The 24967-nt window shown below is 45.9% G+C and overlaps 2 protein-coding genes across 4 annotated transcripts in view; one reads left to right on the top strand and one right to left on the bottom strand.

The window, feature by feature from the left end:
• Positions 1-1316: 1316 nt before the first annotated feature.
• MRPS17 (mitochondrial ribosomal protein S17) lies at positions 1317-21396 on the bottom strand. 2 transcript variants are annotated; one of them, XM_078780339.1, is made up of 5 exons: positions 21261-21396; positions 17134-17263; positions 7325-8851; positions 6210-6388; positions 1317-1592 (listed from the first exon to the last, which is right to left on the bottom strand). In XM_078780339.1, exons 2-3 carry the CDS (start codon positions 17260-17262, stop codon positions 8474-8476), a joined length of 507 nt encoding a protein of 168 aa, XP_078636465.1. In that variant the 5' UTR covers position 17263; positions 21261-21396; the 3' UTR covers positions 1317-1592; positions 6210-6388; positions 7325-8473. The 2 variants fall into 2 exon arrangements, with proteins under 2 accessions (XP_078636465.1, XP_067976897.1); XM_068120796.2 differs by having other exon boundaries at positions 6210-8851.
• Positions 21397-21791: 395 nt separating this feature from the next.
• Positions 21792-24967, top strand: part of NF2 (NF2, moesin-ezrin-radixin like (MERLIN) tumor suppressor) — a 59438-nt gene continuing 56262 nt past the window's right edge. The window contains exons 1-2 of one of the 2 annotated variants that reach the window (XM_068120797.2): positions 21792-22331; positions 22836-22961. In XM_068120797.2, coding sequence (XP_067976898.1) covers positions 22248-22331; positions 22836-22961 — 210 coding nt within the window. In that variant the 5' untranslated portion in view covers positions 21792-22247. The remainder of the gene's footprint in view (positions 22332-22835; positions 22962-24967) is intronic. The other variant, XM_068120798.2, reaches the window with a different exon arrangement.

Raw genomic sequence — 24967 nt, forward strand, 5'->3', positions numbered from 1 at the left:
TTTTGAAAAGTGTACGATTAATGGGAAACGAACATTTATTGCAAAATGAGTTTCTTGAGACATTCGAGTCAAAAATACGTTTGAGGACGCTGGAGGGAGGATGGAGTGCTGGAGAGTTTAGGGAATGAATGAAAGATGCACCATAAGAGATGGAATTTTTTTTTGGAATGAAAAGATTTGGTGAGCAAGTCGAAAGCATCCTTTTATAGAAGAAGAAGAAAAAGGTGTTATAGAATATGACAGAATACAGGTCTTCAGGGGTCAGATGAGACATTTTTTAACAACGTGATCACGTGATCACAAACAACGTGGTCGAAGAACGAACGAACAAATAAGAACGAATAAACGAATAAGAACAGAAGGAAATGTTTTTTTTTTTTTTGGAGATTTTAAAACAAGGAAGTATGGGATGAAAAGACCATGAAAAACAGAGACCGGAAAGTAATTGCAGCGCGATCGGAGAACCGCTGAGACAAAAACAAAGCCTCAAGCCAAGGTCGGACACGGTAGCCTAGTACTACACTTAGGCCTCAGAATACGCGATACGAAAGACCGACGATTCTGTACACAGGTATGAAAAACCAACGCCAAGAATACTATTAAAGACACCCCAATAGGTACATACACCGAGAGAAAGATACAGTTTCGACAAAAACACAATTGTGAAAAGTTACTTTACTTCGAAAGCGAGCGTGCATGGACAGCTTTGAAGAGACGAGACCTCCAATCTTGCGCATGCGCAGACCTGAGTTGAAACTATCGCACCTTGTGTCTGAAGGTGATATTGAACCTGTTTGGCAGTTGATCAAGGTGCTTTCTGCACCATTCGAACAATCCTTCTCTGCCATCTTCGATCAAGTTTTCTCTTGTGGCCACGTCCAGGGAGGTTGGCTGCAGTGCCATGGGCCTTACACTTCCTGATAACATTGCGTACGGTGGACACAGGAACATCAGGGTCTCTGGAGATGGACTTGTAGCCTTGATATTTTCCATGCTTGGCTACAATCTTGTGTCTGACCTTCTCAGACAAGTCTCTGGTCTTCTTTCTTTTCTCCATGCTTATTGTGGTGCACAGTGACACAAAACAGCAGAATGACTCCTTTTCTCTATTCAAACTGAATTGAACCACAGGTGAGTTCAATTCCAAAGTAAAAGGAGAATCACCTGCTTGAAATCTAATTATTTCTAACAACTTCTAGAAGGTGCCAGTCATGTTTTCCAGGCCATTTTAGGATTTCTGTGTGGAATAAGCTAATATATATAGTAATTTTTTCAGCTTTTTTGTTTTGTTCAACGGCAAAACAAAGAAATACATATGTGGATACCAAAATATTTTTTTTATTTCAACAATTTTCTGGAAGAAATGGTGCATTATTTGAAAAAAGTGCAAGGGTGCCAATATTTTTGGCCATGACTGTAAAACTATAATTTTAAACCTGACAACAGAATCAATGTAACTGTCATGTTGGGCACCATAACATACATAATATGAAATACTCAAGCGTTTTTTAATGATGAAAAAAACAAAAAAAAACTAAATTGATTAATGAATAATTAATTCAGAAAAAAGAAAAATTAAATTGAAAAATGAGCTTTTTTTTTTTTTTTTTTTTTTTTTTTTTTTTTTTTTTTTTTTTTTTTTTTTTTTTTTTTTTTTTTTTTTTTTTTTTTTGTATACAAGGTCGAGGCTCGTGAAAGAGCGAACATTAATCACACAGAAAGACAAACCGACACATAAAACATATAACATAGGGAGCGGTAGACAAGATGGGGAGAGAGGGGGAAGGACACAAACACAACATTTGAGAGCAGGGACCGAGAGACATGGAGACATCGAGAGATCTGAGAGAGGGCGAGGGCTTTGGGGGGGGGGGGGGGCGTGGGAAGGGGGCGGTGGGAGAGGTATAAAACATATGGACACTGCCAGGACTTCCAGGAAAGAAGTTGGAATTCCAAACAAGGTGGATCTGGGGTGAATTAGCGGGGGTAGAAAAGATCAAGGTTTTGGATGGGGGAAGATAAGAGATGGTGGTGAACAGCTGTTTTAAAGACCTGGAGGGAGGAGTGGGATTGAAGGGAGTGAGGGAGTTTGTTCCAGAGGCGGGAGAAAAGAGGAATGAAAGAGTGAAGGTGAGCAGAGAGCCGAGATTTCGGCAGTTTAACCATCAGAGGGTTGCTGGCAGATCTTGTGCGACCTGTAGGAATATTTGGGGGACAGAGCACAGAGAGAGCTGGGGGTGCAAGGCCGGAGAGGAGTCGGTAGAAGACAGAAAGACCACCTACCTGCCTGCGGTGAGTGAGTGAAAGGCCCTCAGAGATAGCTTCATCGCGGGAGATTCCAATAATTCTGAAAGCTTTGGTTTCAACAGCGTGAAGCCGAGCTAGGTGTGAGGCAGGAGCACCGGCCCATAGGGGAGAACAGTATTCCATTGAGCTGCGGATGAAAGCCTTGTATGTGGTGAGGAGCTCAGGTGTGCCGAGGAAGGACTTCGCACGACGGAGGATGCCCAGTCGGCGACTGGCTTTGGAGGCCAGCTTGGAAATGTGGTTTTCCCAAGAAAGATCATGGCAGATAGTGAGACCCAAAAGGTTGAGTGACAGAACTTCTTGGAGAGGATTGTTGAGAAAGTAGATGGGAGGGTTGTCCAGTCGATCTTTTCGGAGAGACATAGTAAGAGTGTGAGATTTGTCAGGATTGAAAGACATGTTCCACTTGTTTGACCAGTCTGTGATTTTGTCCAGGTCTTCAGAGAGTGAGGAGGCAGCAGACTGCCGATCTGAGGGAAGAGGAATGGAGCGGCAGAGAGTGGAGTCATCAGCAAAGAGATAGAGAGGATTTTCGAGAGAGTCAGAGAGATCATTGATGAAGACCAGAAAAAGCACGGGGCCCAGAACACTGCCTTGGGGAACTCCAGCCTGAACAGGAAGAGGAGATGAGAGAAACCCATTCAGGGCCACACGTTGACGACGACTAGAGAGGAAGTCCGCCAGCCATGCGTGGAGATTTCCATGGATACCAAAGGAGGAGAGTTTGGTGAGCAGAGCGGGGTGCCAGACCGTGTCGAAGGCACGTGATATGTCGAGGGAGACAGCTCTAATTTCCTGTTTGGCATTGAGGACCTCCATCCATTGTTGAGACAGCAGAAGCAGCATGTCCAGAGTAGAGTGACCTGGTCTGAAACCAAATTGATGATCAGAGATCAAGCCATTGGAGAAGAGGAAAGATTTCATATCCGAAGCAATGATGGATTCCATGACTTTGCTGATAATTGGGAGAAGGCTGATTGGTCTGTAGTTGCTAGGATCTGTTTTTGCACCTTTTTTGTGCAAAGCGGTGATGTTGGCTGATTTCCAAGCAGATGGCAGTTGACCTTGAGCAAAAGAGAGGGTGAAGAGAACAGAGAGAGGGTGAGATAGAGCAGCAGAGCAGGATTTTAGGACCCGTGGGCTGATGCCGTCGGGTCCAGTTGCAGAATCAGAGTCGAGGGTTGACAGAAGCTTTTCCACCTTGTCAGGAGGAAAGGACACGGAGTCCAGGAGCAGCAGGGTACGACTGGGTATGGTGGGTACAGAGAGGGATGGGTTTGGGACACAAGATTTAGAGGCAAACACAGAGTTGAGGCATTCAGCTTTTTCACGTGCGGAGTCAGCTGTGTAGCCGTTTGAGGTAAGGGAGGGGATGGAGGGGGAACAAACACCAGAAACGGATTTGACCAGACGCCACCAGGATTTGGAAGAGGGAGACAGATAAGAGAGTTCGGTCTTGAGAACGGAGAGATATTGTTTCCTGGCTCTCCTGAGGGTGGACACACACTTGTTTCGGGCTTTGTGAAAGGAAATGAGATTTCCTTCCGTTGGATTTGCTTTCCAGGAGACGAAGGCAAGTTGTTTCTGGGCAACAGCCTCACCACAAGATTCCGTGTACCATGGACGGGAGGAAGGGTATGACAACTGAAGACGAGATGGGATAAATCTGTGCATGAGAGAGAGCAATTTACTTTGGAAGAATTCCCAGGATGAGTTGATGTCAGAGGTGGTAGAGATGGGAGACCAGTCCAGATGATTGATGGCTGCTTGAAGACCGTGCCAGTTGGCCTGAGTGAAATGCCAGACTCGTCGACGCTGAGCAGGCTCCCTGAGGATGGTCAGAGAGATGTCCACTTTAACAAGGACATGATCAGATGATCCGATCGGAGCAGAAGAAGAGCAGCAGACATTTTCAGGGAAGTTAGTCATAACCAAGTCCAGAAGAGAAGATGTTCCGTTGACTGAGATCCGGGTCGGGAAATTGACAGATTGTGTCAGTCCCAGTGAGTCGCAGAAGTCCTTTGCTGAGGAGCCATGGCTGGTGAGAGAGGTACCCACACCCAGCCAACTGGCATGATGACAGTTGAAATCACCACATATGAGGAAGAGAGAGTTGGGATGAGTAGATAGAAGTTGGTCCATATCATCAGACAGCGAGATGTAGATGGAGTCATCACTGTTTGGTGGACGGTACAACACACATATGAACAAGAGGTGGGAGCGAAGGGGAAGCCGTAGCCAGAGGTATTCCTGGGGGTGGGGTGGAGAGAGTGCAGTGCAAGGCGAGTGAGGAAGAGAGTTTTTGATAAAGATAGCAACCCCGCCTCCAGGACGAGGCTCAGGTCTATCATACCGGAGGAGGGAGTAGCCCGGGAGAGATACTATGGAATCAGAGACATCATAAAGGAGGAAAGTTTCTGTTAAGCAGATCACGTCTGGTTTGACAGAAGCAACCTGTATGGAGAGATCAGTTAAGTTTGAACGAAGGCCCCGGATGTTTGAGGTCCATACCGTTAATGAAGAGGAAGGGGGAGCATCAGATACAGAACAGGGGGGAGGAGGGGTAGGGTAAGATGTGGAGGAGGTGGAAGAGGTAGGGAGAGCTGTTGAAGGTGTGTCAGAGATTTCAGAATAGCTCGGAGAAAGGGAAGGATGGGGCGGACAAAAGGTTTGATGGTGATTGGGTGAGCCACAATGAGGTGTTATTTGAGGAGGGGGAAGAGCGAGGCAGAAGGTTGGGGGAGATGGAGGTGAGAGTTTGAAGGGGGAAGAAGCGGGGAGGACGCTTTGAGGAGGGGGAGTGAGAGGGGGGAAATTGAGAAGCAATGAGGGTGGGGAGATTTGAAGGGGAGGGGTGAGGGGGGAGTTTGGGAGGGAAGGGGCAAGGGGAGGGATTTGAAAGGGATGGGATATGGGGGAGATTTGGAGGGGAGGGGTGAGGCAGGAGTCTAGGAGGGGAGGGGCGAGGCGGCGTCTTGGCGGGGAGGGGTGAGGGGGTAGTTTAGGAGGGAGGGGGCAAGGGGGGAGATTTGAAAGGGATGGGTGATGGGGAAGATTTGGAGGGGAGGGGTGATGGGGAAGATTTGGAGGGGAGGGGTTATGGGGAAGATTTGGAGGGGAGGGGTGAGATTGGATTTTTGAAAGTGTACGATTTATGGGAAACGAACATTTATTGCAAAATGAGTTGCTTGTGACCTTCGAGTTAAAAATACGTTTAAGGACGCTGGATGGAGGATGGAGTGCAGGAGAGTTTAGGGAATGTAGAAAAAAGGCACTATAGGAGATGGATATTTTTTTTGGGATGAATTGATTTGGTGAGCAAGTCGAAAGCAGCCTTTTAAAGAAGAAGAAGAAAAAGGTGTTATAAAATATGACGGAATACATAACTTGAGGGGAAAGTGTAAACATTGAAGGTTAATGAGTGAAAACTATCTGGGGAAATGGGGGAGAAACACGTGGTCGAAGAACGAACGAACGAATAAGAATGAATAAACGAATGCGAACAGAGAAGGGAATTTTTTTTTTTTTTTTTTTTTTTTTTGAGTTGAGATTTACACAAGGAAGTAGGCTATGGGTGAAAAGACTGGGAATACAGAGAACGAAAGTTATTGGATCACAAAAGACGGACCGCTGAGAGAAAAACAAAGCCTCAAGGTTGTACAGTGCACACTGTACAAGGCCTCAAGACACGACACGGCAAACAGACGATCAATTTATGAAAGATAAACACCGAGAAACAACCAAAGTTGCACACAATAACTTCACACACCGAAAGATAAATACAGTTTCGACAAAATACAATTGTGAACAGACTTAACTTCGAAAAACGTGGAGACCGTGTGGAGCTTCGAAAATCCCTGCCGCCGTCTCCAAGATCTCGCGAGATCTGATCTGATATCTACATGTCTATTTCCCTGTTTGCATCAACTTCTCGCATTGACTTATCGCTTGTGGTTTTATCATCTTCGACACCGGATTAGTTTCAATCCCTTTAGCAAAGGTAAGCTTCTTATTTTTATTCTCATGATTTTATGAGTTTTGCTAATTTATGGGTCTTGTTCATCTTATGGTAGTCAGGGCCCTTAGGGATATTTTGGGGGCGTTTGGTTCAAATTCTTCCAAAAGCACCAAATTTGGCCCAGATGTTGCCCATGCCATACTCTTTCGATTTTTGACGGGCGCCCCCCCCCCCCCGGGGGGGCCCAATATTGGCAAAATACTAAATGGCCGCCACCCGGATTAGAGGATTAGAGGAAAATCAGTTAAATAACCAAAAGGGTTGGAATCATGTATGATACCACTTTTCAGGGGTTTTCGAGGTCGAGGAATCCAATTATGATGTTATTTTGATGATTCGAGGTCAAGGCCAACCCTCAAGGTCATCTTAAAGGTCATTTTTGAGTCAAACATGTCGGTTTTTGAGTTTTTTTGTCAATATTTACGCGAGGTTCACCATTTTATGTTTCTGGGTTGGGTAATCGAACTCTGACCTTATTTTTGACAATTAGAGGAAATATCTACATGTCTATTTCCTAATTTTCAGGCATATGCAGTTCATCAGTCTAATTACAAAGGTATGGATTTTGATGTTTTATGAACTGTATGCCATATCCTTGTGTTTAATTTTTGTGCGATCATGATCCGGGTTCATGTATACATGATTGTATACATGTCATAAATATGACGTCATAGGTCATGTGACCTGGCGGCCATATTGGATTTTATGAAAACCTTAAAAATGGATCCCTGCCTTCATTTTTCGATCGATTCATTTTGAACTTTGACCACTTATAGTACGCCATGTGATTGGATGCATATCCTAATTATGACGTCGTAGGTCAGGTGACATGGCGGGATGGACCGGTATGGTCCCCGGATCATACCGCCCTTGGCGCCCGTCAAAAATCGAAAGAGTATGGCATGGGCAACATCTGTGCCAAATTTGATGCTTTTGGAAGAATTTGAACCAAAATATCCCTAAGGGCCCTGACTATGGGTCTTTGACTGAAGGTGGCACAGGAATGTGGAAATTTATTGGTTCATGGTTTAGCATTCGCATTGTCTGTCTGCATTTGGGCTTCCTAAAGTGCATAGCGAGTACCTTGCTCGTGCTATATATTATTATAGCTCAGTGGACCTATGACATGTACAGTGCTACGGAGCAGTCCGGATCTTGTATCCAGGACTCACGTGCTACGGGGCCAGTCGAAGACTCGTGCCTTCACGTGCATACTCTGTGTGCACTTTTTACCTCTGCCACCAAAGGTGGATGGAGGTTATGTTTTCAAGCCCTGTCTGTCCGTTTGTGAACAGATTCGGACGAAATTTGGCAGAGATGTAGCGTATGTGACAAGGACGAAATTATTAGATTTTGGTGAAGATTCGGATCCAGCTACTAGAATTTTTAAAGTGATTCTTCACCATTGAGAGATAAGGCCAAAAACAATATATAGCAGGATATTTCAAAAATTTGTGGATGGATGATTTCGATTTAATGTGATTCTGTATTGTGATTTTCTGGTCTACTCTGGGATACAAAACGTAAACTATTCACCTGGCGGAGTTATGCTCTCTACTGAGTGCCATTCTAGTTCCAAAATCTAATGATTTTTAATGACATGAGAGTAAATATGACTTTTAAGGGCCTTAAAACCAGTTTCAAATACAATGACTTTTAATGATGCGCAGGAACTGAGCAACCCCACAAGAACGTGGGAATAATTGGGGCCGTTAAAGAAGAGTTAATTGGATTGTTGTTGCATTAGGGGTTATCTTTATTACGTACGGACAACAGGAACAGAGGCTCAACGACGAGAGTTACCTCTGCATAGTAATCAACAGTAAAATCCTCAACATTGATACCAATTACAGTGGCGTCCACTGAGATAGTACTCTGGAAAGTATCTAATGGAAACTCCAGGGATTTCTTTGTTTGCATGTGCAGCAAAAGTTTAGTTTTTTTTTTCTTTCTCCTCAAGCTGAAGGCAAAGCAGCCATAATGGAGTCTTGATTGTTGAGCAACAAGCCAATATCTCTTCCTTATGCAGTAGTATGACACTTGTATGTTTATTAAATGTGTACAGATCTCATCATGTCAAACTGTCGTATGCATGGAAGCAGTTTGTTTTATGTTGTCCGTTCAGATTACTATATATATATTAGATCATCAATGCTTTTCAGAGGTCACTTCTTCAGCTGAAGAGGAAATTTCAAGTGTGTGTAACTTGTCCACTAGCACCTTAGCATCACTGCTGCCAATACCAGCATCACTGTCTTTATCCTCCAAACAATTTCCATTCACTCTTGAAAGGTGTTGTTCTTGTGACTGTAACCAAGCCTGAGGATCATCAAGAAATACACGCCCAGCACAGCGCATCCCTGTCATCGGATCTACGACGGCACCGGCTTTAAAGACGATTTCTGCGACTCTGTGCTTGACGTTCTTGTTCAGTGGCTCTACCAGCGCGTGGAGCAGAACAACGTCCCCAACTCTGCACTGATGTTCAGGATCATGAGCAAAGTAAGTCTTGCGCTTGTTGTAAAACTGCACATTCACACACAAGGCAAGATGTCAAACCAACATATCACCGGAAGTCCAATTGGCAAAAACAGAACGAGAAACATGCAATAGGACTACAGAGCTTACAGAAAGTGTTCACACCCCTTGCCATTTTCACATTTTGTTGTGTTACAGCCTGAATTTAAAATGGATTAAATTGAGATTTTTTGTCACTGATCTGTTGACACGAAGTACGCCATAATATCAAAGTGGATTTTTTTTTACATTTTTTAGAAAATAATTAAAAATGAAAAGCTGAAATGTAATGAGTCAATAAGTATTGTTATGAATTTGGTAGAGCAATATCTAGAGCTAGGTAGATCTGAATAGGTAGGTATTCGGCTGTCGTGACAGGGACTCTACATGTAATAAGTTCTTGATGTTTAGGCGGTTGTCGGGGTAAGATGTATGATTGTGGATCTACCTGGAGGTCCGAGTGTTAAATAGTGAGGGATTAAAGGTAACGCCCCTGTGAGTCTCACCTGGTAGTCAAACCTCTGTCCATTATGGCACTGCAAACCACATAAACATTAGTTAGGTCCTTAGCGCAACATTAAATAATTCCCTTTCCCTGACATTGACTTCGTAATAAATAGACAGGAAACCAGGCCAAAAACACCGCCACGGTTGGCCGCCGCCGTTCGCACCTCAAAGGCCTACCAACCTCGCGTGTTACGTGTTACAAAACGACCGCGGGGGGGGTCGCGGACGGGAGATGTCAGGAGTCGCATGCCGCAGAGGGCGTGACCTGGGCGAGTTGGGAGGCTGTGATTGGCTGAGGAGTGCGCCAATGTGACGTCATCGGCCACCAATATATGCGACGGTCGGACGCCATTTCAGGCAGTTGAGTTCGTTGGGGCAGACGCAGGCAGACACCAGAGAGTTCGTAGGAGTTGGTTGGAGCACACAGTCGACGCAGAGACACAGTGGGTGGAAAAGCTCCCCGAAGGCAGTTGGTGGAGAGTTCGTTCACACACCGAGCACACCAAGCCCACAGAGCACGCGGCAGTTCGCAGCAGTTCGTTGCAAGTCGAGCCCTCCGTTGAACCATTGGTGCACGGGCCTTGTGGAGATCGTCCTCGTGTGAAGCTGCTGGCCACGCGTCGGACGCGTGGTGCTTGGAGCGGGGCCTCGTAGAGCTTGGAGCGAAGGACCTGGTGGTGTGCGATCGGGCCAAAAGGAGCGGTGTTGGACGGCCGCCCCGAGAGACGACGAAAGACAGATAAGCCGCATCCGCGTACATTTGAACGATGTGACGTGTTATTTTTGTATCCATAATCTCCCTCGTATCGTGTTTGCTGTCAGTCGTGTGGGGACGTCCCGATTTAGAGTTATTAGATTTACCGGCGCGGCTTTTTCACTGTATTACTATTCGATAATAAATCCTTATATTATTTTCTGTATATATATCTGAACGCAGTTTTCCTGGGTGTTTGATTTTTATAGGTAAGGTTGCGGAGCCTTCGCTGTGTCCCGCCATTCCGCGCGTTTGTGTTGAACTTGAGTCCGCCATTGAGTGTTCGCCTCGGGAGTTAAAGTCTCGCAAATCGGCCATCCGTAACTGTGGTGTTAATCACAGTTGCGTAACAAGTGGTGTCAGGAGTGTAGGATTTGAACCCGTCGGACAAATTTTTTTGTCCGCGGCGAGACATCGACACGGTCGGACAAATTTTTTTGTCCGCGGGGCGACATCGACACGGTCGGGCGTACATTGCGCTCGACGTTCGAACGCAAAATTTTTATAGTTGAGGCGGAGAAATTTGATAATCAATTGGGCAAACGGAGCGCGATATCGCGTCTTCGTCAAATTTAAATTGTGTTTCAGGAATTATTAAAATAAATACGCGCGCGGGGAACGACCTTCCGAAAAGCGGATGTCGGAGGTCGACGAAATGGAAGTACGCAGCGAGGCCTCCGTCAGCGTTGGGAGTGAGCCGGAAATAGGGGAATTTGATGCAGAGGTGAGCCTTGGAACCTCCCTCGTCCCGAGCACCAACTTATCCCCCTCCCCTACCGGGGAGTCGGGAACAAATGGGACGGCCCCGAGACGACCAGGCTTTAATGAAATTTTTTAAGGAATTAATGGGAGAAATGAAAAATAAAATGGAGTCCCAGGGGAAGGAATGTAGGGAAGGAATGAAGGGAATGAGTGATCGATTGGAGGAACAAATGGGAGAAATGAAAAGTGGGTTGGAAAATAAAATTGAAGGGATGGAAAATAAAATGGAGTCGCAGGGGAAGGAATGGAGGAATGAAATAAAGGAAAGGAATGAACAATTGGAAGGAAAAATTGGGGAAATGGCACAGCAGCTGGGGGAACGAATTGATGGCATAGAAGGGAGAGTGCAAAACCAAATTACGGACAGACTGGGGAAATTTGAGGGTAAAGTAGAAACTCAAATGGGGGAGATGGAAAAAGCCATAGGGGTGGAAATTGAATTGAAACGGGAAGAATTAATGTCAAAAATAGAGGAGGGCGTGACGCAGGCTGTCCAAATGGGGGAAAAGTTGGAGGGTCAGATTGGTGCCACAAATGCTCGAATTGATAAAGCAAATGGGGACCTGGAAGGCTATCGGGGCCGGGTGGATGCCAGAATGCTACAGCAGAGTGAGGAATGGGGACTGCTCAACCGGAAGGGGGGCAAATTGGCCGAGGAGGTGAGGGGGTTGGAAACCCGCATAAAAGAGCAGGAGCAAGGGTTAATTGAGAAAGGCCTGTGAGGGCCACTAATGGATAATGAAAGGGTGAGTGATTTTATGCAGGAGCGACTGGAGATCTGGGACAATACCATCAAGAAGGAGGTTGGTCGGGTTCAAGAGAGCCTGAAGGAAGAGGTGAGTAGGTCGGTTAAACATTTTCAGGACCAGATTAAGGTGACCCAGGAGACCCTCACCACGAGCCACATTTGGACACCAGAGGCTCCGAAACGGAATACCCAGTTGGGGGGGTGTTTTGGCCCCGGACTGGATTTGGACAGAGAGGAATCGGGGAATAGAGTCTCTGGAAAAACAATCCCCCTCGTACATTTTGACGGATCAGGGAGCCTCGAGGCTTTCCTGACACAATTTGAGTGCGTGTCTCAGCTCAATGGTTGGGGAGAGCGGGAGCGCATGGGGAATCTGGTGGCGACACTGCGTGGGTCAGCCGCCGACGTGTTGAACGTAGTCCCAGAGGGAATATTGACCAGCAAGGCCATTTGTGAGGCCTTGAATAACAGGTACGGGACAGGCGCAAGGTGCGACCTGGTCAGGGCACAGCTGCTGCATCGCAGGCAAAAGCCTAATGAGACGTTGCAGGAGCTGGCCCAGGATATATACCAATCGGTGAGGATAGCATACAGGGACCTACCAGCACAGGCGTGGGACAAGCTGGCGATAGAAAAATTTATGGCGGCTCTCCCTGATCCTGAGGTCCGGACGTTGGTGGAGTTACAGGACCCACCCACGGTGCACCGGGCAGCGGAATGCGCGGCGAGACTGACCTTTTTGAGAAGGTCGAACCGCGCATCGGAGAGGGCACCTGTGACGGTACGGCAGACCGAGGTGCGGGATCGGGAAAAGCCAGAGGATGACATCGGGCGAATGTTAAGGGGAATCAGCCGCCAGCTGACAAATTTGATGGGGGGACAATTTGCAGGGAGCGAGTCACGACAGGGTGGTCCAGGTTGGCCATCGGGACGGCCTGATTTTTATCGGGCTGGGCCGGAAGAAAGGGGGGCTCCACCTGGCTACCAGAGGGGTCCGTTCTTGGGGACTTGTTTTAGATGTGGGAGAAGAGGGCACAGTCAGAGAAATTGTCGGCAACCATATGGGCCCCCACCTCCTGACAGGCTTCGCAGTCCAGAAAGGAGGGGGCCCCCAGTAGGTCCACAGATGCCAGACAGAGGACCACCACCTCCGCCTGGGCCAATAGCAATAGAGTGTGCAGGAAACTAGAACGAGCCGAGCATATGGGCCATGCTCGGCTGGCATGTGTATGGCAAAGCATCTTTCTTTGGTGAGGTTAGTAAAATGTGACAAATGGTTGGCATGGGTAATCTGTGGGTTAGATGGAAATTTAAGGGTGGATTTTGAAATGCCATGGTGGACACTGTACAGTGACGCCATTATTGATCCAGGTGTGTAGACCAAAGTGTTGGAGGCTGTGATGCAATTAATAGGGTAGCAAGGCACAGCTTTCAACTGGTTGCGGGGGCAACTGTGCTGATATTTGGGACGCGGGATCCTGGGGATGCAGTTGTGTAGCCTGAGGGTCAACGTGGTGCTGTGCATGTCCGAGGTGTGTGGACCATGTCTTCTGGGTGAGTCTCCTGGTGGAGCATGGCTGTTGACTGGACCTTGGTGTGGTCAAGTGTGGGTGAGCACTGGGGGGGCTGCAGTTCTGTAGTCGGACTGGGGGATGATGGGGAGGTGCAGGGGACGTGGCTGTAGGGATGCCACGCACTGCGACCGTGCCCCCCAGGGCCGAGGTTGTGTGTGCGGTAGTGTGTGTTGTGGCAGCAAGTGCTCACCACATTGGCCAGCTGGGGCTGCTGCAGCTGTGTTCCTCGCAGGGGGGCCGAAGGATGGATGGTGGGTCGCACCCTTATGGACACTCATGGGCCATGTTGGCGTTTTGACTGCTCACCTTGTCCCGGTGACCCTTGCACGGTAGAGGTGCAGAGCTGTCGTGGCCACAGGTAGTTGTGTAGTGATGATCACCGTTGGATGCGGATCCACATACCTGCCAGTGTAGTGGGGACAAAAGAGAAATTTGGAAGTATTTGGTAGGCCCAATGTGAAATTTTGGGAATTGTATGGGTGGATGACACTCTTGGACCTGACCAACCTGCAACTACCTGCACTTGAGGTGAGTGTTTTGAGGAGTACTGTCCCAGGCTTCAGGATTTGCTTTGGAAATTGGGGACATGTAAATTGGAGTTGGGAGGCGGGTGAGAGTGATGACATGGCCGGTGAGGGGATGGAATGGGAGCCACACAGTGTCTTGTGGGTGGCGTATGTTTTTGTATTGTGGTTAGGTGTTTTGATGTGGTCGTGAGAGTGGAACCTGGAGAGTGAGTGATGATTATTGGAGATAATGAGGGGCGATAATTGTGCTTTTTGGAAATGTGCTAATGGAAATGTGTAAGGATTCAATGATTCGAACTGTGAATGGGATTTCACATTGGCAGGCCATGGCAAGCCTTGTAACACCTTTTACACCATCTATGAATTGTACTGAATTGTGCTGAGTTGTGTGGAGAATTGAATGGCAGCGGGGGAGGAGGTGTGTTTTGGGGTCTTGTGGGTGGGGAAGATGTGTGTGTCCGCAGGTACAGAGCAAGCTCTGAGGAGCGATGCCTGCGGGCCCCCCTCTGCGGCAATTACCCCTGGCAGCCGGTGGTAACTGGAAATTGGAGCTCGTCGGTGGAGGGTCTGGTTGGGCGCCGCGGGGTGAGGAAGTCCCCCGGTGACCCGTGTTGCTGCGCGAAAGCAGGAGGCAAAGGAGCCTGGTGTGTGTGGAGACCCTCACCGGCGAGGTAACGGCGGAAAGGGGCTGTTGGGCTGTCATGGGGCCAAGAGGTAAAGGGGGGGGGGGGGGCAATGAACTTGTAAGTCGGTTGACTTGTTTTTGGGACTGCGGGCACCACAGCCTGATGCGCCCCCACCATCTTTTTGGGCGGTACCTCCCCGCTGCCTAGTTGAGGAATGCACACACACGTGAATGACATCAATGCCATGGTCCTGCAGGGGGTGTATTGAAATAAGTGCTTTGTTGATTTTTGAAATGCCTTGATGACCTATGGAATGAGAATGAGTGGTTAAGGGGTCTGTGTTGCATGAATGTGGGCGAAATGCACCGAGCGTGTCACTCACCTGTAACATCTGGACAGGGCCGTGGAAATTTAGGGGGATGCATTGGGGATGGCCCCGCAGGTAAGGTTGTGTCTTGTGGCATCCACCGGGGGACGCGGTCTGTAGACCGGGGTATGTACAAAGGTTAGAGTTTTGAGTTTGGAAAGATGGTTAAGTTTTGTGGTTAAGTTAGTGTTGTGTGTTGTTGTTTCCTCCCTCCACAGGAACAACGAAGAAAATGTACATACTTGCATGATGGTTAAGGGGTTCAGCATGTTAAGGAAGTGTAGGTAGGTAGTCCGACTCACTTCCCACAGCCCTTCCTGATTTATTTAATAGGTTAATTAAGTGTGTGACAGTAAGTGTTAAGGCTGGAATGGTAGCGCCTGCGGTGAACCTTGCAGGAGCTACGGTTCCAGGGGGGGGGGGCTGTGTTATGAATTTGGTAGAGCAATATCTAGAGCTAGGTAGATCTGAATAGGTAGGTATTCGGCTGTCGTGACAGGGACTCTACATGTAATAAGTTCTTGATGTTTAGGCGGTTGTCGGGGTAAGATGTATGATTGTGGATCTACCTGGAGGTCCGAGTGTTAAATAGTGAGGGATTAAAGGTAACGCCCCTGTGAGTCTCACCTGGTAGTCAAACCTCTGTCCATTATGGCACTGCAAACCACATAAACATTAGTTAGGTCCTTAGCGCAACATTAAATAATTCCCTTTCCCTGACATTGACTTCGTAATAAATAGACAGGAAACCAGGCCAAAAACACCGCCACGGTTGGCCGCCGCCGTTCGCACCTCAAAGGCCTACCAACCTCGCGTGTTACGTGTTACAAAACGACCGCGGGGGGGGGGGGGGGGTCGCGGACGGGAGATGTCAGGAGTCGCATGCCGCAGAGGGCGTGACCTGGGCGAGTTGGGAGGCTGTGATTGGCTGAGGAGTGCGCCAATGTGACGTCATCGGCCACCAATATATGCGACGGTCGGACGCCATTTCAGGCAGTTGAGTTCGTTGGGGCAGACGCAGGCAGACACCAGAGAGTTCGTAGGAGTTGGTTGGAGCACACAGTCGACGCAGAGACACAGTGGGTGGAAAAGCTCCCCGAAGGCAGTTGGTGGAGAGTTCGTTCACACACCGAGCACACCAAGCCCACAGAGCACGCGGCAGTTCGCAGCAGTTCGTTGCAAGTCGAGCCCTCCGTTGAACCATTGGTGCACGGGCCTTGTGGAGATCGTCCTCGTGTGAAGCTGCTGGCCACGCGTCGGACGCGTGGTGCTTGGAGCGGGGCCTCGTAGAGCTTGGAGCGAAGGACCTGGTGGTGTGCGATCGGGCCAAAAGGAGCGGTGTTGGACGGCCGCCCCGAGAGACGACGAAAGACAGATAAGCCGCATCCGCGTACATTTGAACGACGTGACGTGTTATTTTTGTATCCATAATCTCCCTCGTATCGTGTTTGCTGTCAGTCGTGTGGGGACGTCCCGATTTAGAGTTATTAGATTTACCGGCGCGGCTTTTTCACTGTATTACTATTCGATAATAAATCCTTATATTATTTTCTGTATATATATCTGAACGCAGTTTTCCTGGGTGTTTGATTTTTATAGGTAAGGTTGCGGAGCCTTCGCTGTGTCCCGCCATTCCGCGCGTTTGTGTTGAACTTGAGTCCGCCATTGAGTGTTCGCCTCGGGAGTTAAAGTCTCGCAAATCGGCCATCCGTAACTGTGGTGTTAATCACAGTTGCGTAACAGTATTCAACCCCTTTGCCATGAGATGCCAAATTACTACTACTCCACAAAAAATTACTACTACTACTACTACTACTTCTCCACTACAAAGAGACCTACTCCACAAAAGTCCAATCAATAGTAGAGATCTGCTACAAACATCATTTTCAGCAATTAGTGCCTTTTCAGTTATTTACCAATATTGTCATGCAACAATCTTCTTCATATGAACATTTGCTTGCTAAGGCTTCTCTTTACCAAATTCTGGAATTAGCCTCACCAAGCCTATGCCAAACACAGGTGCAGTTCCACTTGCAATGGCACTGCTCGCATGACGACTGGTTTTTCAACCACCGTGAGAATATTTTAATTATAAATCAAATGTGGATTTTTGATTCTTGAAAATAAGTCCCCTACATGCCACATTTATAAATAAAGGTAAAATCTTTTATATGTGGGGAAAATGTTTGAGAAGGGAAAGAATAGAAGCATTTTTACTTTCCTTTATTATTTTTCAGAACATAAAAGAGCAGTTTAGAGTTGGAAAGAAAATAGAAGGAAGAACCAACTCAATGTTTTTTAGAAAAGAGAAGAGTTAAGAATTTATACCAAGGAACCAAAAAGGAGGAGATCACTACAAACAATTACCGCACACAGACACACAAGAAACAGCTCAGCAGGCAAGACAAGTCTTAGTATAGAAATACCTTCGTAAGATACTTGTCCAGAACCAATCTTGTGACATGAACTTTCGCAGTTTGCCACATCTTTGTTCCGACAACCTTCCCAACAATCCAAACGGCTTGCGCTGCTGGTTTCTTCACAGCTGACGCCATGCTTGGAATCGAGACAAAGACGTTAAATGACCATCGTTCTAAAATATGCAATTTGGTGTCTGTCTGTCTGTCTGTCTGTCTGAGTGACGGATTTTCAACATACATTTGGTTGTTACTTATCCAATCTCAACCAAACTTGACAGGAGGACTAAGGGTCACACGATGGAGGTTGTAGTGACCTAATTTCTCCTCCCCCCTCTCCCTACCCCAGGGGGTTTTCTACCTTGGCCGAAATCAGTGTTAATGTGTATAAATAGCTTATCATGGCATTTCAATGGGCACCCATACCGGAAGTAAAAATACATTATAAACCACAAACACATACGATTACGTTTTTAAACAGTTGCTACTGCTGTTTAACACCAAACTGAATGGAGGATACCTGATGTTCTTGGGGCATTATATGATTATCGCGACCCCACAGGCAAATGGACCCGAGCCTCGACCTACTGTAACCTATATACCCCAGAAAGGATAACATGACCCTTCTTGCCGCTCCCTGGTGTACCTGTTATAAAGAAAAGTTGTTTTTCAAATTGTAGATGTTAAAGTCCATCTAAAATACAGTCGTGGTCAAAAATATTGGCACACTTGCACTTTTTTTTCAAATAATGTACCATATTTTCTAGAAAATTGTTGAAATTAAAAAAAAAATTAGATCCACATATATGTATTTCTTTGGATTGCAGTGGAACAAAACAAAAAAAGCTGAAAAATGACTAAATCTGAGCTTATTCCACACAGAAATCCTAAAATGGCCCGGACAATATTATTGGCACCTTTTAGACGTTTTTAAAAATAATTAGATTTCAAGTAGGTGATTCTCCTTTACTTTGGAATTGAACTCACCTGTGGTGAGTTGCAGGTGCCTGCAATATAAAAATAACTCATTCAACCAGTTTGAATAGAGAAAAGGAGTCATTCTACTGTTTTTTGTCACTATGTCTCCAATGAGCTTGGAGAAAAGAAAAAAAAACCAGAGAATTGTCTGAGGAGGTCAGACACAAGATTGTAGCCAAGCATAGACAATCTCAAGGCTGGTTGATTTTGTTCTCAAGACATCTCATCTCAAGACATCTCACAAGACAATCTCAAGACAAGTCCATCTCCAGAGACCTTGATTTTCCTGTGTATACCGTATGCAATGTTATCAGGAAGTTTAAGGCCCATGGCTCTGCAGCCAACCTCCCTGGACGTGACCACAAGAGAAAACTTGAGCGAAGATTGCAGCGAAGGGTTGTTTGAATGGTGAAGAAAGCACCTCGATCAACTGCCAAACAGATTCAAGCTGACCTTCAGACACAAGGTACGGCAGTTTCAACTCACACCATCCGTCACCAACTCAATGAAAGGGTTGGTATGGTAGGAGACCCAGGAGGACCCCATTAATGAGAAAGCCCGACTGGAGTTTTACAAAACACACCTGAGAAAGCCAAACTCCTTCTGGGAGAACGTCCTGTGGACAGATGAGACCAAATTAGAGCTTTTTGGTAAAGCACATCATCTCCATGTTTACAGAAAACAAAATGAAACCTTCAAAGAAAAGAACACCTTCCCTACAGTCAAACATGGAGGAGGTTCAGTGATGTTTTGGGGTTGCTGTACTACCTCTGGCACTGGGTACCTTGAATGTGTGCATGGCATCATGAAATCAGGAGATTACCAAGGCAATTTGGAGCACAATGTTCAACCCAGTGTCAGAAAGCTGGGTCTCCGTCGAAGGTCATGGGTCTTGCAGCAGGACAATGATCCTTGACACACTTCAAAAGCACCCAGGAATGGTTCAAGATAAAACGCTGGACTGTTCTGAAGTGGCCAGCAATGAGTCCAGATCTAAATCCCGTTGAACACGCGGGGAGATCTGAAAACAGCAGTTGGGAGAAGGCATCCTTCAAATCTGGGAGAACTGGAGCAGTTTGCACAAGAAGAGTGGGCCAAACTACCAGTAGAGAGGTGTAGGAAGCTCATTCATGGCTATAGGAAGCGCTTGACCTGCAGTTATTTTGTCCAAAGCCTGTGCTACCAAATATTACGTCTACGGTGTCAATAATTTTGTCAATGCCATTTCTTTTTATTTTCTGATTTAAAAGGATATATTAATTTCTGAATCAAAAATAAAGGTTCTGTAATATTAACAGTGAAATAAAGAATTGTGCACACCAAATACTTTTGTCAATTTCAACTTATTTTTGAGAAAATTGTGAGTTATTTGACAAAAGTGCAAGGGTGCCCATATTTTTGGCCACAACTGTATGAAACACAATGTCTATGAGTTTGTGCAGATGTCTATCCCCCTTCATAAAGACAATTTGAGTCGGTTTCATTTCATAAGGATTCGTTTTTCAATGCCAATCTTTTAACATGACTGTGTGTTCACTACGGTTAATTTTTTTAGCTTCAACAAACTCGAAAAACATTTTTCATAAGAGTCATTACGTTTCTTCTATTGAAATTGTCGACGGTGGCTTGCAAACTGAGCCTCAAAGGCGGTGTGCAGAAGCGTTTTTTTTAAATAACAATAAATACAAGGTGCAGGAAGGTGAAATTTGCTGCAGGTGATCACGAGGTTGTACCGTCAAATAAACTGTTCCAACCCGTCATTATTGATGGGTTTTTATACTTGTAGTATATAAAATCAGTTGTGTAACACGCAGGCCAAGAGCCGACATGTTCACTTCCAACCCGACTCTAACGTGCAGCCTGATTTAACAGCAAAGATGTTCAATCCCAATTTTAAACTAGAAAGCATCTGAAAATTTCTTCTTATTCAGATTACTACTACTCAGATCGTATTCAGACGTCTTCTTGTTCTTCTTACGTATGCTCAAAATAATTAAAACAATTAAAAAAAAAATACAAACCGAAAATTTATGATTTTATGCAGCATTGACCTTTGACCTTTTGATCTAAAAAACAGTTTCTAGATTTTGATTGGTGAACCAATTCAGTGACCCAATATGCAAATTCTTTAAATTTCAAGGCAATCGGATGAAAATTGACGATTTTATGTGATGCTGATCTTTGGCCTTTTGACCGAATTATTCGTTTGCCTTCTCCATATTCTGCAAAAAGTGTTTTCATTTTTTTCAATAAAATAAAATAAAAAGCAAGAAAGTGTTTTCGGCGTGTGCGTGAGGCATGTTTTTGGTGGCATTGTACTTGAGCTAACTGATGTGGAATGTGATACACAAAAATGATTGTCATGATCTGTGCTGATTAAGGTAAATAACTACAAATAATCCAGAAAAATTCCCATGTTTCAAAACACAAGCCATGTTAAGGTGTATAGAGCAGTTTATAGGCCCTTCCATGGCATGGCTTTCAAATTACACCATAAAACTAGAACTGTACTTGGTAAAGAGCATACCTCCTCCAGACTCAACAGTTTACGTTTTGTATCCCACCGATAGGTCAGATCTGGATTCAGACTTGAACCAAAATGTAATCGGCTTGTTCTCATCACCTAACCAACTCAGCCACCAAGTTTTGTTCGCAGCGGCCATACCAAAACCACTCAGCGGGCCGCCATCTTGGTACACCACCACGGTTTTTTTTCTTTCTTATGAGCACCTCGTTAATCATCTTCAAAAAGGGTGTTACAACACACCCAAACACCCAGTTTTCATCCTTACAATCTGTTGTAAGTCCAGGTGGATGCATGCAAAGTTTGGGGCCGTTAGGTTTCATGGTTTTGGAGTTATGGAGGAGACAGGCGGACGGACACTGCCTTTTATCGTATTATTGTATCGACAAACATGAAACGGTTATTAAATGTGATTATTAATGTAGAGCCGCGCAAATCGCCGAAACCATACCATTACCATGGGCATGATCATGATGGAATGCTGCAATGACGCCGTGTAAGTATAACTAGCCACTAGTCCACTTGCCAAGTGACTTGGTTCGGCGGACATCGGACGAATATTTGTTACAAGGAGAAATCCAGCTTAAACAAACATTATTGAATGTCAATGGAAGTTATATCACACGAGACATACCGTTATGCAATGCAATCTCCAGGACACGAAATGACAACCACACCAGGCCTAACAAGAAGCCAACGCGCTCGTCTACGGTGGCCGCTGAAGTCCAAATGAAGCGTACAGTACGGCTACACCTACACTGTTGGTCCCGAATAAAATAAAAACGCTTTTTTCATTCAGCTGGGGATTGCATCTCGGACAACCCGCCCTTGGCGACATCGATTGTACATTATTTTACATTGTAGAAGCCAAATCCGTTTTGGTACCTTTATAAAAAGTAAATATAAATGCCGTATTTTGTTCCTATACACAGGTCTAAATAAACTTCTATTAAGCCGGCTGTCTTGACGGACACATTGCCAATACAAGTAATCAATTGTGTATGTTTTGTCGAGTGTATGTAATGGTGTACGGTATTCACTTTGTACATATAAATGCCGCATTCCTTTTTGGCGAAGTATGATTAAATGAAAAGGTGAAAAAAAAAATTCTGAAAACATGTGCGGTGTATGAGTACCGTAGCTATAGAAACGTTAAAAAAATAACACTGAAGAATATCTATATGAGCCGCGGTAGTCACGTGACAGTCCAAACATTCTGCCGCTAATCGGGCTTGAGGCGATTGTGGTTTTGACTTTTTCATTTTAGAAATACAACTCATTCCACTTAATCTCTCAAGCCGAACTCGTCTCGTCAAATCGAAAGGGGTTTGTTGGTAGAGCGGCGGCTGTGGGCTAATCGGGCTGTTTTTGTTCGTGTTCGGCATTGTGCTCAGTCGCCGAGTCAGTGTAGGCCCCGGAATGTGAAGGCTGCGAGCGCTATGTTGTGGTCAGACACCAAGGCCCGAGTGATGGGTTGGTGTGGTCTTCTCTTTCTTTGTGGTGGGGTCCGGTAGTTTGTGTAAATTTGTGGCACGCCGATAGACGACCATTTAAATCGTGGTTAGTCTTCCCGAGTCCTTCAGTGCGGGTTTACCACCAAAGAAGACCGCCGGCTGCAAACATGATGTCTCTGCGGAGGAAACATGCCAAGTCGTTTGTGGTGAGGGTGACCATGCTGGATGCTGAGCGAGACTTCACCTGCGAGGTAGGTGTTTGCCCCGGGATCTAGTTCCAGGTGGTCGTGTCCCATTGCACCGAACACTCAGAGAACCATGAATTTATGATATCCGAACATGGTAGTTGTTAGGAATACCGTGGGGTCCTAAGTGAGGTCCAGGGTGCTGAGTGAGGTCCAGGGTCCTGAGGTCGAGCCACTGTTATGTCGTTGAATCAACACCAGGTGGGTTGATTCAACCCGTCATTCCAATGTCGGCAAAATGAGTCCCAGGTGACTGGTAATTGGAGACACTGCATCGACGGCACATCAGCACCCCCAGAAAAAAATGATGCAGCCACAGGTTGCATACGAGCCGGCACCACCTGCAGTCGAACGTCAGGCCTGGCCAGCCGGTTTGTGAAAGACTTGTCCCAAAAACGTTCCCTATGGGGATTATTTAGGAAGTTCAAGTAGTAAGCACACCCAGATTGTAAGCACCATCCTTACATGTTCTATGCTTTCAGGAAAGGTGTGTTCTCTTGATTTCTGCAGCTCGGATGGAAGGGACAGGAACTTTTCGACCATGTTTGCCGCACTCTGGGTGTACGTGAATGGTGGTACTTTGGTCTCTCCTACCAAGTCAAGGATACAGTGGCTTGGTTGAAAATGGATAAGAAGGTATACCATGGTAAAGTTTGCAAAACAAACAAACTGTGTAAAATGCCAATTAAAACTGATTTTTATCCTCACACTTTATTATGATCATCACTTGGCAAGAAGGCGCAAGAGCAGTTTCATCATGGGGCGAGACCAAAATATCAAATACGAAGAAATCCAAATATGGGGAACATTTAAAAACTTTTCATTAAACGTTGTTTGAACATCCATCACCATTGGGGGGCCGCATGAAATATGTAACGATTTTTTGGGATTCGAGCCCAGGTTCGTGCCCGAGATGGGAGGCACTTACTGTCGCTGAGGTCAAAACATAATTTTCCTTTTAACTCACAATTTTGCCATCTTTCAACTCTGCTTTAGATGGGGATTTGCGATGGTTTGCCATCGACTTCGTTCTAGTTTTATTTTACTTAAGTTATGATATAATAAATATGCATAAGCGTTTTATAATTAGGCTGACAGGATGGCCTAAAGGTATGACACTCACTTCTAGGATGTCTGCCTGGGCTAGAATCCCAACCCAGCGATAAACTGTCATCCTGGTGTGTCACAGGGAGTGTGATTCCTGTGTGTGAGTGTGTGTGTGTGTGTGTGTGTGTGTGTGTGTGTGTGTGTGTGTGTGTGTGTGTGTGTGTCTGTCTGTCTGTGTGTGTGTGTGTGTGTGTGTCTGTGTGTGTGTGCGTGCGTGCGTGCGTGCGTGCGTCATCCCTCGGATGGATGTTAAACTGGGCATCCCGCCTGCCGCCATTTATAGTTGTTGAGTTGGTGGCTTTCATATAAGTTGATGTCCGAGAGTTGATGAAAGAAGATAAAGCTTTTGGGCCATGGGCAGATAAGCATGATTTTGGCAGAGCAGATAAGCATGATTTTGGCAGAGCAGATAAGCATGATGTTGGCAGAGCAGATAAGCATGATTTTGGCAGAGCAGATAAGCATGATGTTGGCAGAGCAGATAAGCATGATGTTGGCAGAGCAGATAAGCATGATGTTGGCAGAGCAGACAAGCATGATGTTGGCAGAGCAGATAAGCATGATGTTGGCAGAGCAGATAAGCATGATGTTGGCAAAGCAGATAAGCATGATGTTGGCAGAGCAGATAAGTATGATGTTGGCAGAGCAGATAAGCATGATTTTGGCAGAGCAGATAAGCATGATGTTGGCAGAGCAGATAAGCATGATGTTGGCAGAGCAGATAAGCATGATGTTGGCAGAGCAGATAAGCATGATGTTGGCAGAGCAGATAAGCATGATGTTGGCAGAGCAGATAAGCATGATGTAGGCAGAGCAGACAAGCATGATGTTGGCAGAGCAGATAAGCATGATGTTGGCAGAGCAGATAAGCATGATTTTGGCAGAGCAGATAAGCATGATGTTGGCAGAGCAGATAAGCATGATTTTGGCAGAGCAGATAAGCATGATTTTGGCAGAGCAGATAAGCATGATTTTGGCAGAGCAGATAAGCATGATGTTGGCAGAGCAGATAAGCATGATTTTGGCAGAGCAGATAAGCATGATGTTGGCAGAGCAGATAAGCATGATGTTGGCAGAGCAGATAAGCATGATGTTGGCAGAGCAGATAAGCATGATGTTGGCAGAGCAGATAAGCATGATGTTGGCAGAGCAGACAAGCATGATGTTGGCAGAGCAGATAAGCATGATGTTGGCAGAGCAGATAAGCATGATGTTGGCAAAGCAGATAAGCATGATGTTGGCAGAGCAGATAAGTATGATGTTGGCAGAGCAGATAAGCATGATTTTGGCAGAGCAGATAAGCATGATGTTGGCAGAGCAGATAAGCATGATGTTGGCAGAGCAGATAAGCATGATGTTGGCAGAGCAGATAAGCATGATGTTGGTAGAGCAGATAAGCATGATGTTGGCAGAGCAGATAAGCATGATGTAGGCAGAGCAGACAAGCATGATGTTGGCAGAGCAGATAAGCATGATGTTGGCAGAGCAGATCAGCATGATGTTGGCAGAGCAGATAAGCATGATGTTGGCAGAGC

Source organism: Myxine glutinosa, chromosome 6 (assembly GCF_964187855.1).
Source record: "Myxine glutinosa chromosome 6, kmMyxGlut1.1, whole genome shotgun sequence".
NCBI classification, from domain to species: domain Eukaryota; kingdom Metazoa; phylum Chordata; class Myxini; order Myxiniformes; family Myxinidae; genus Myxine; species Myxine glutinosa.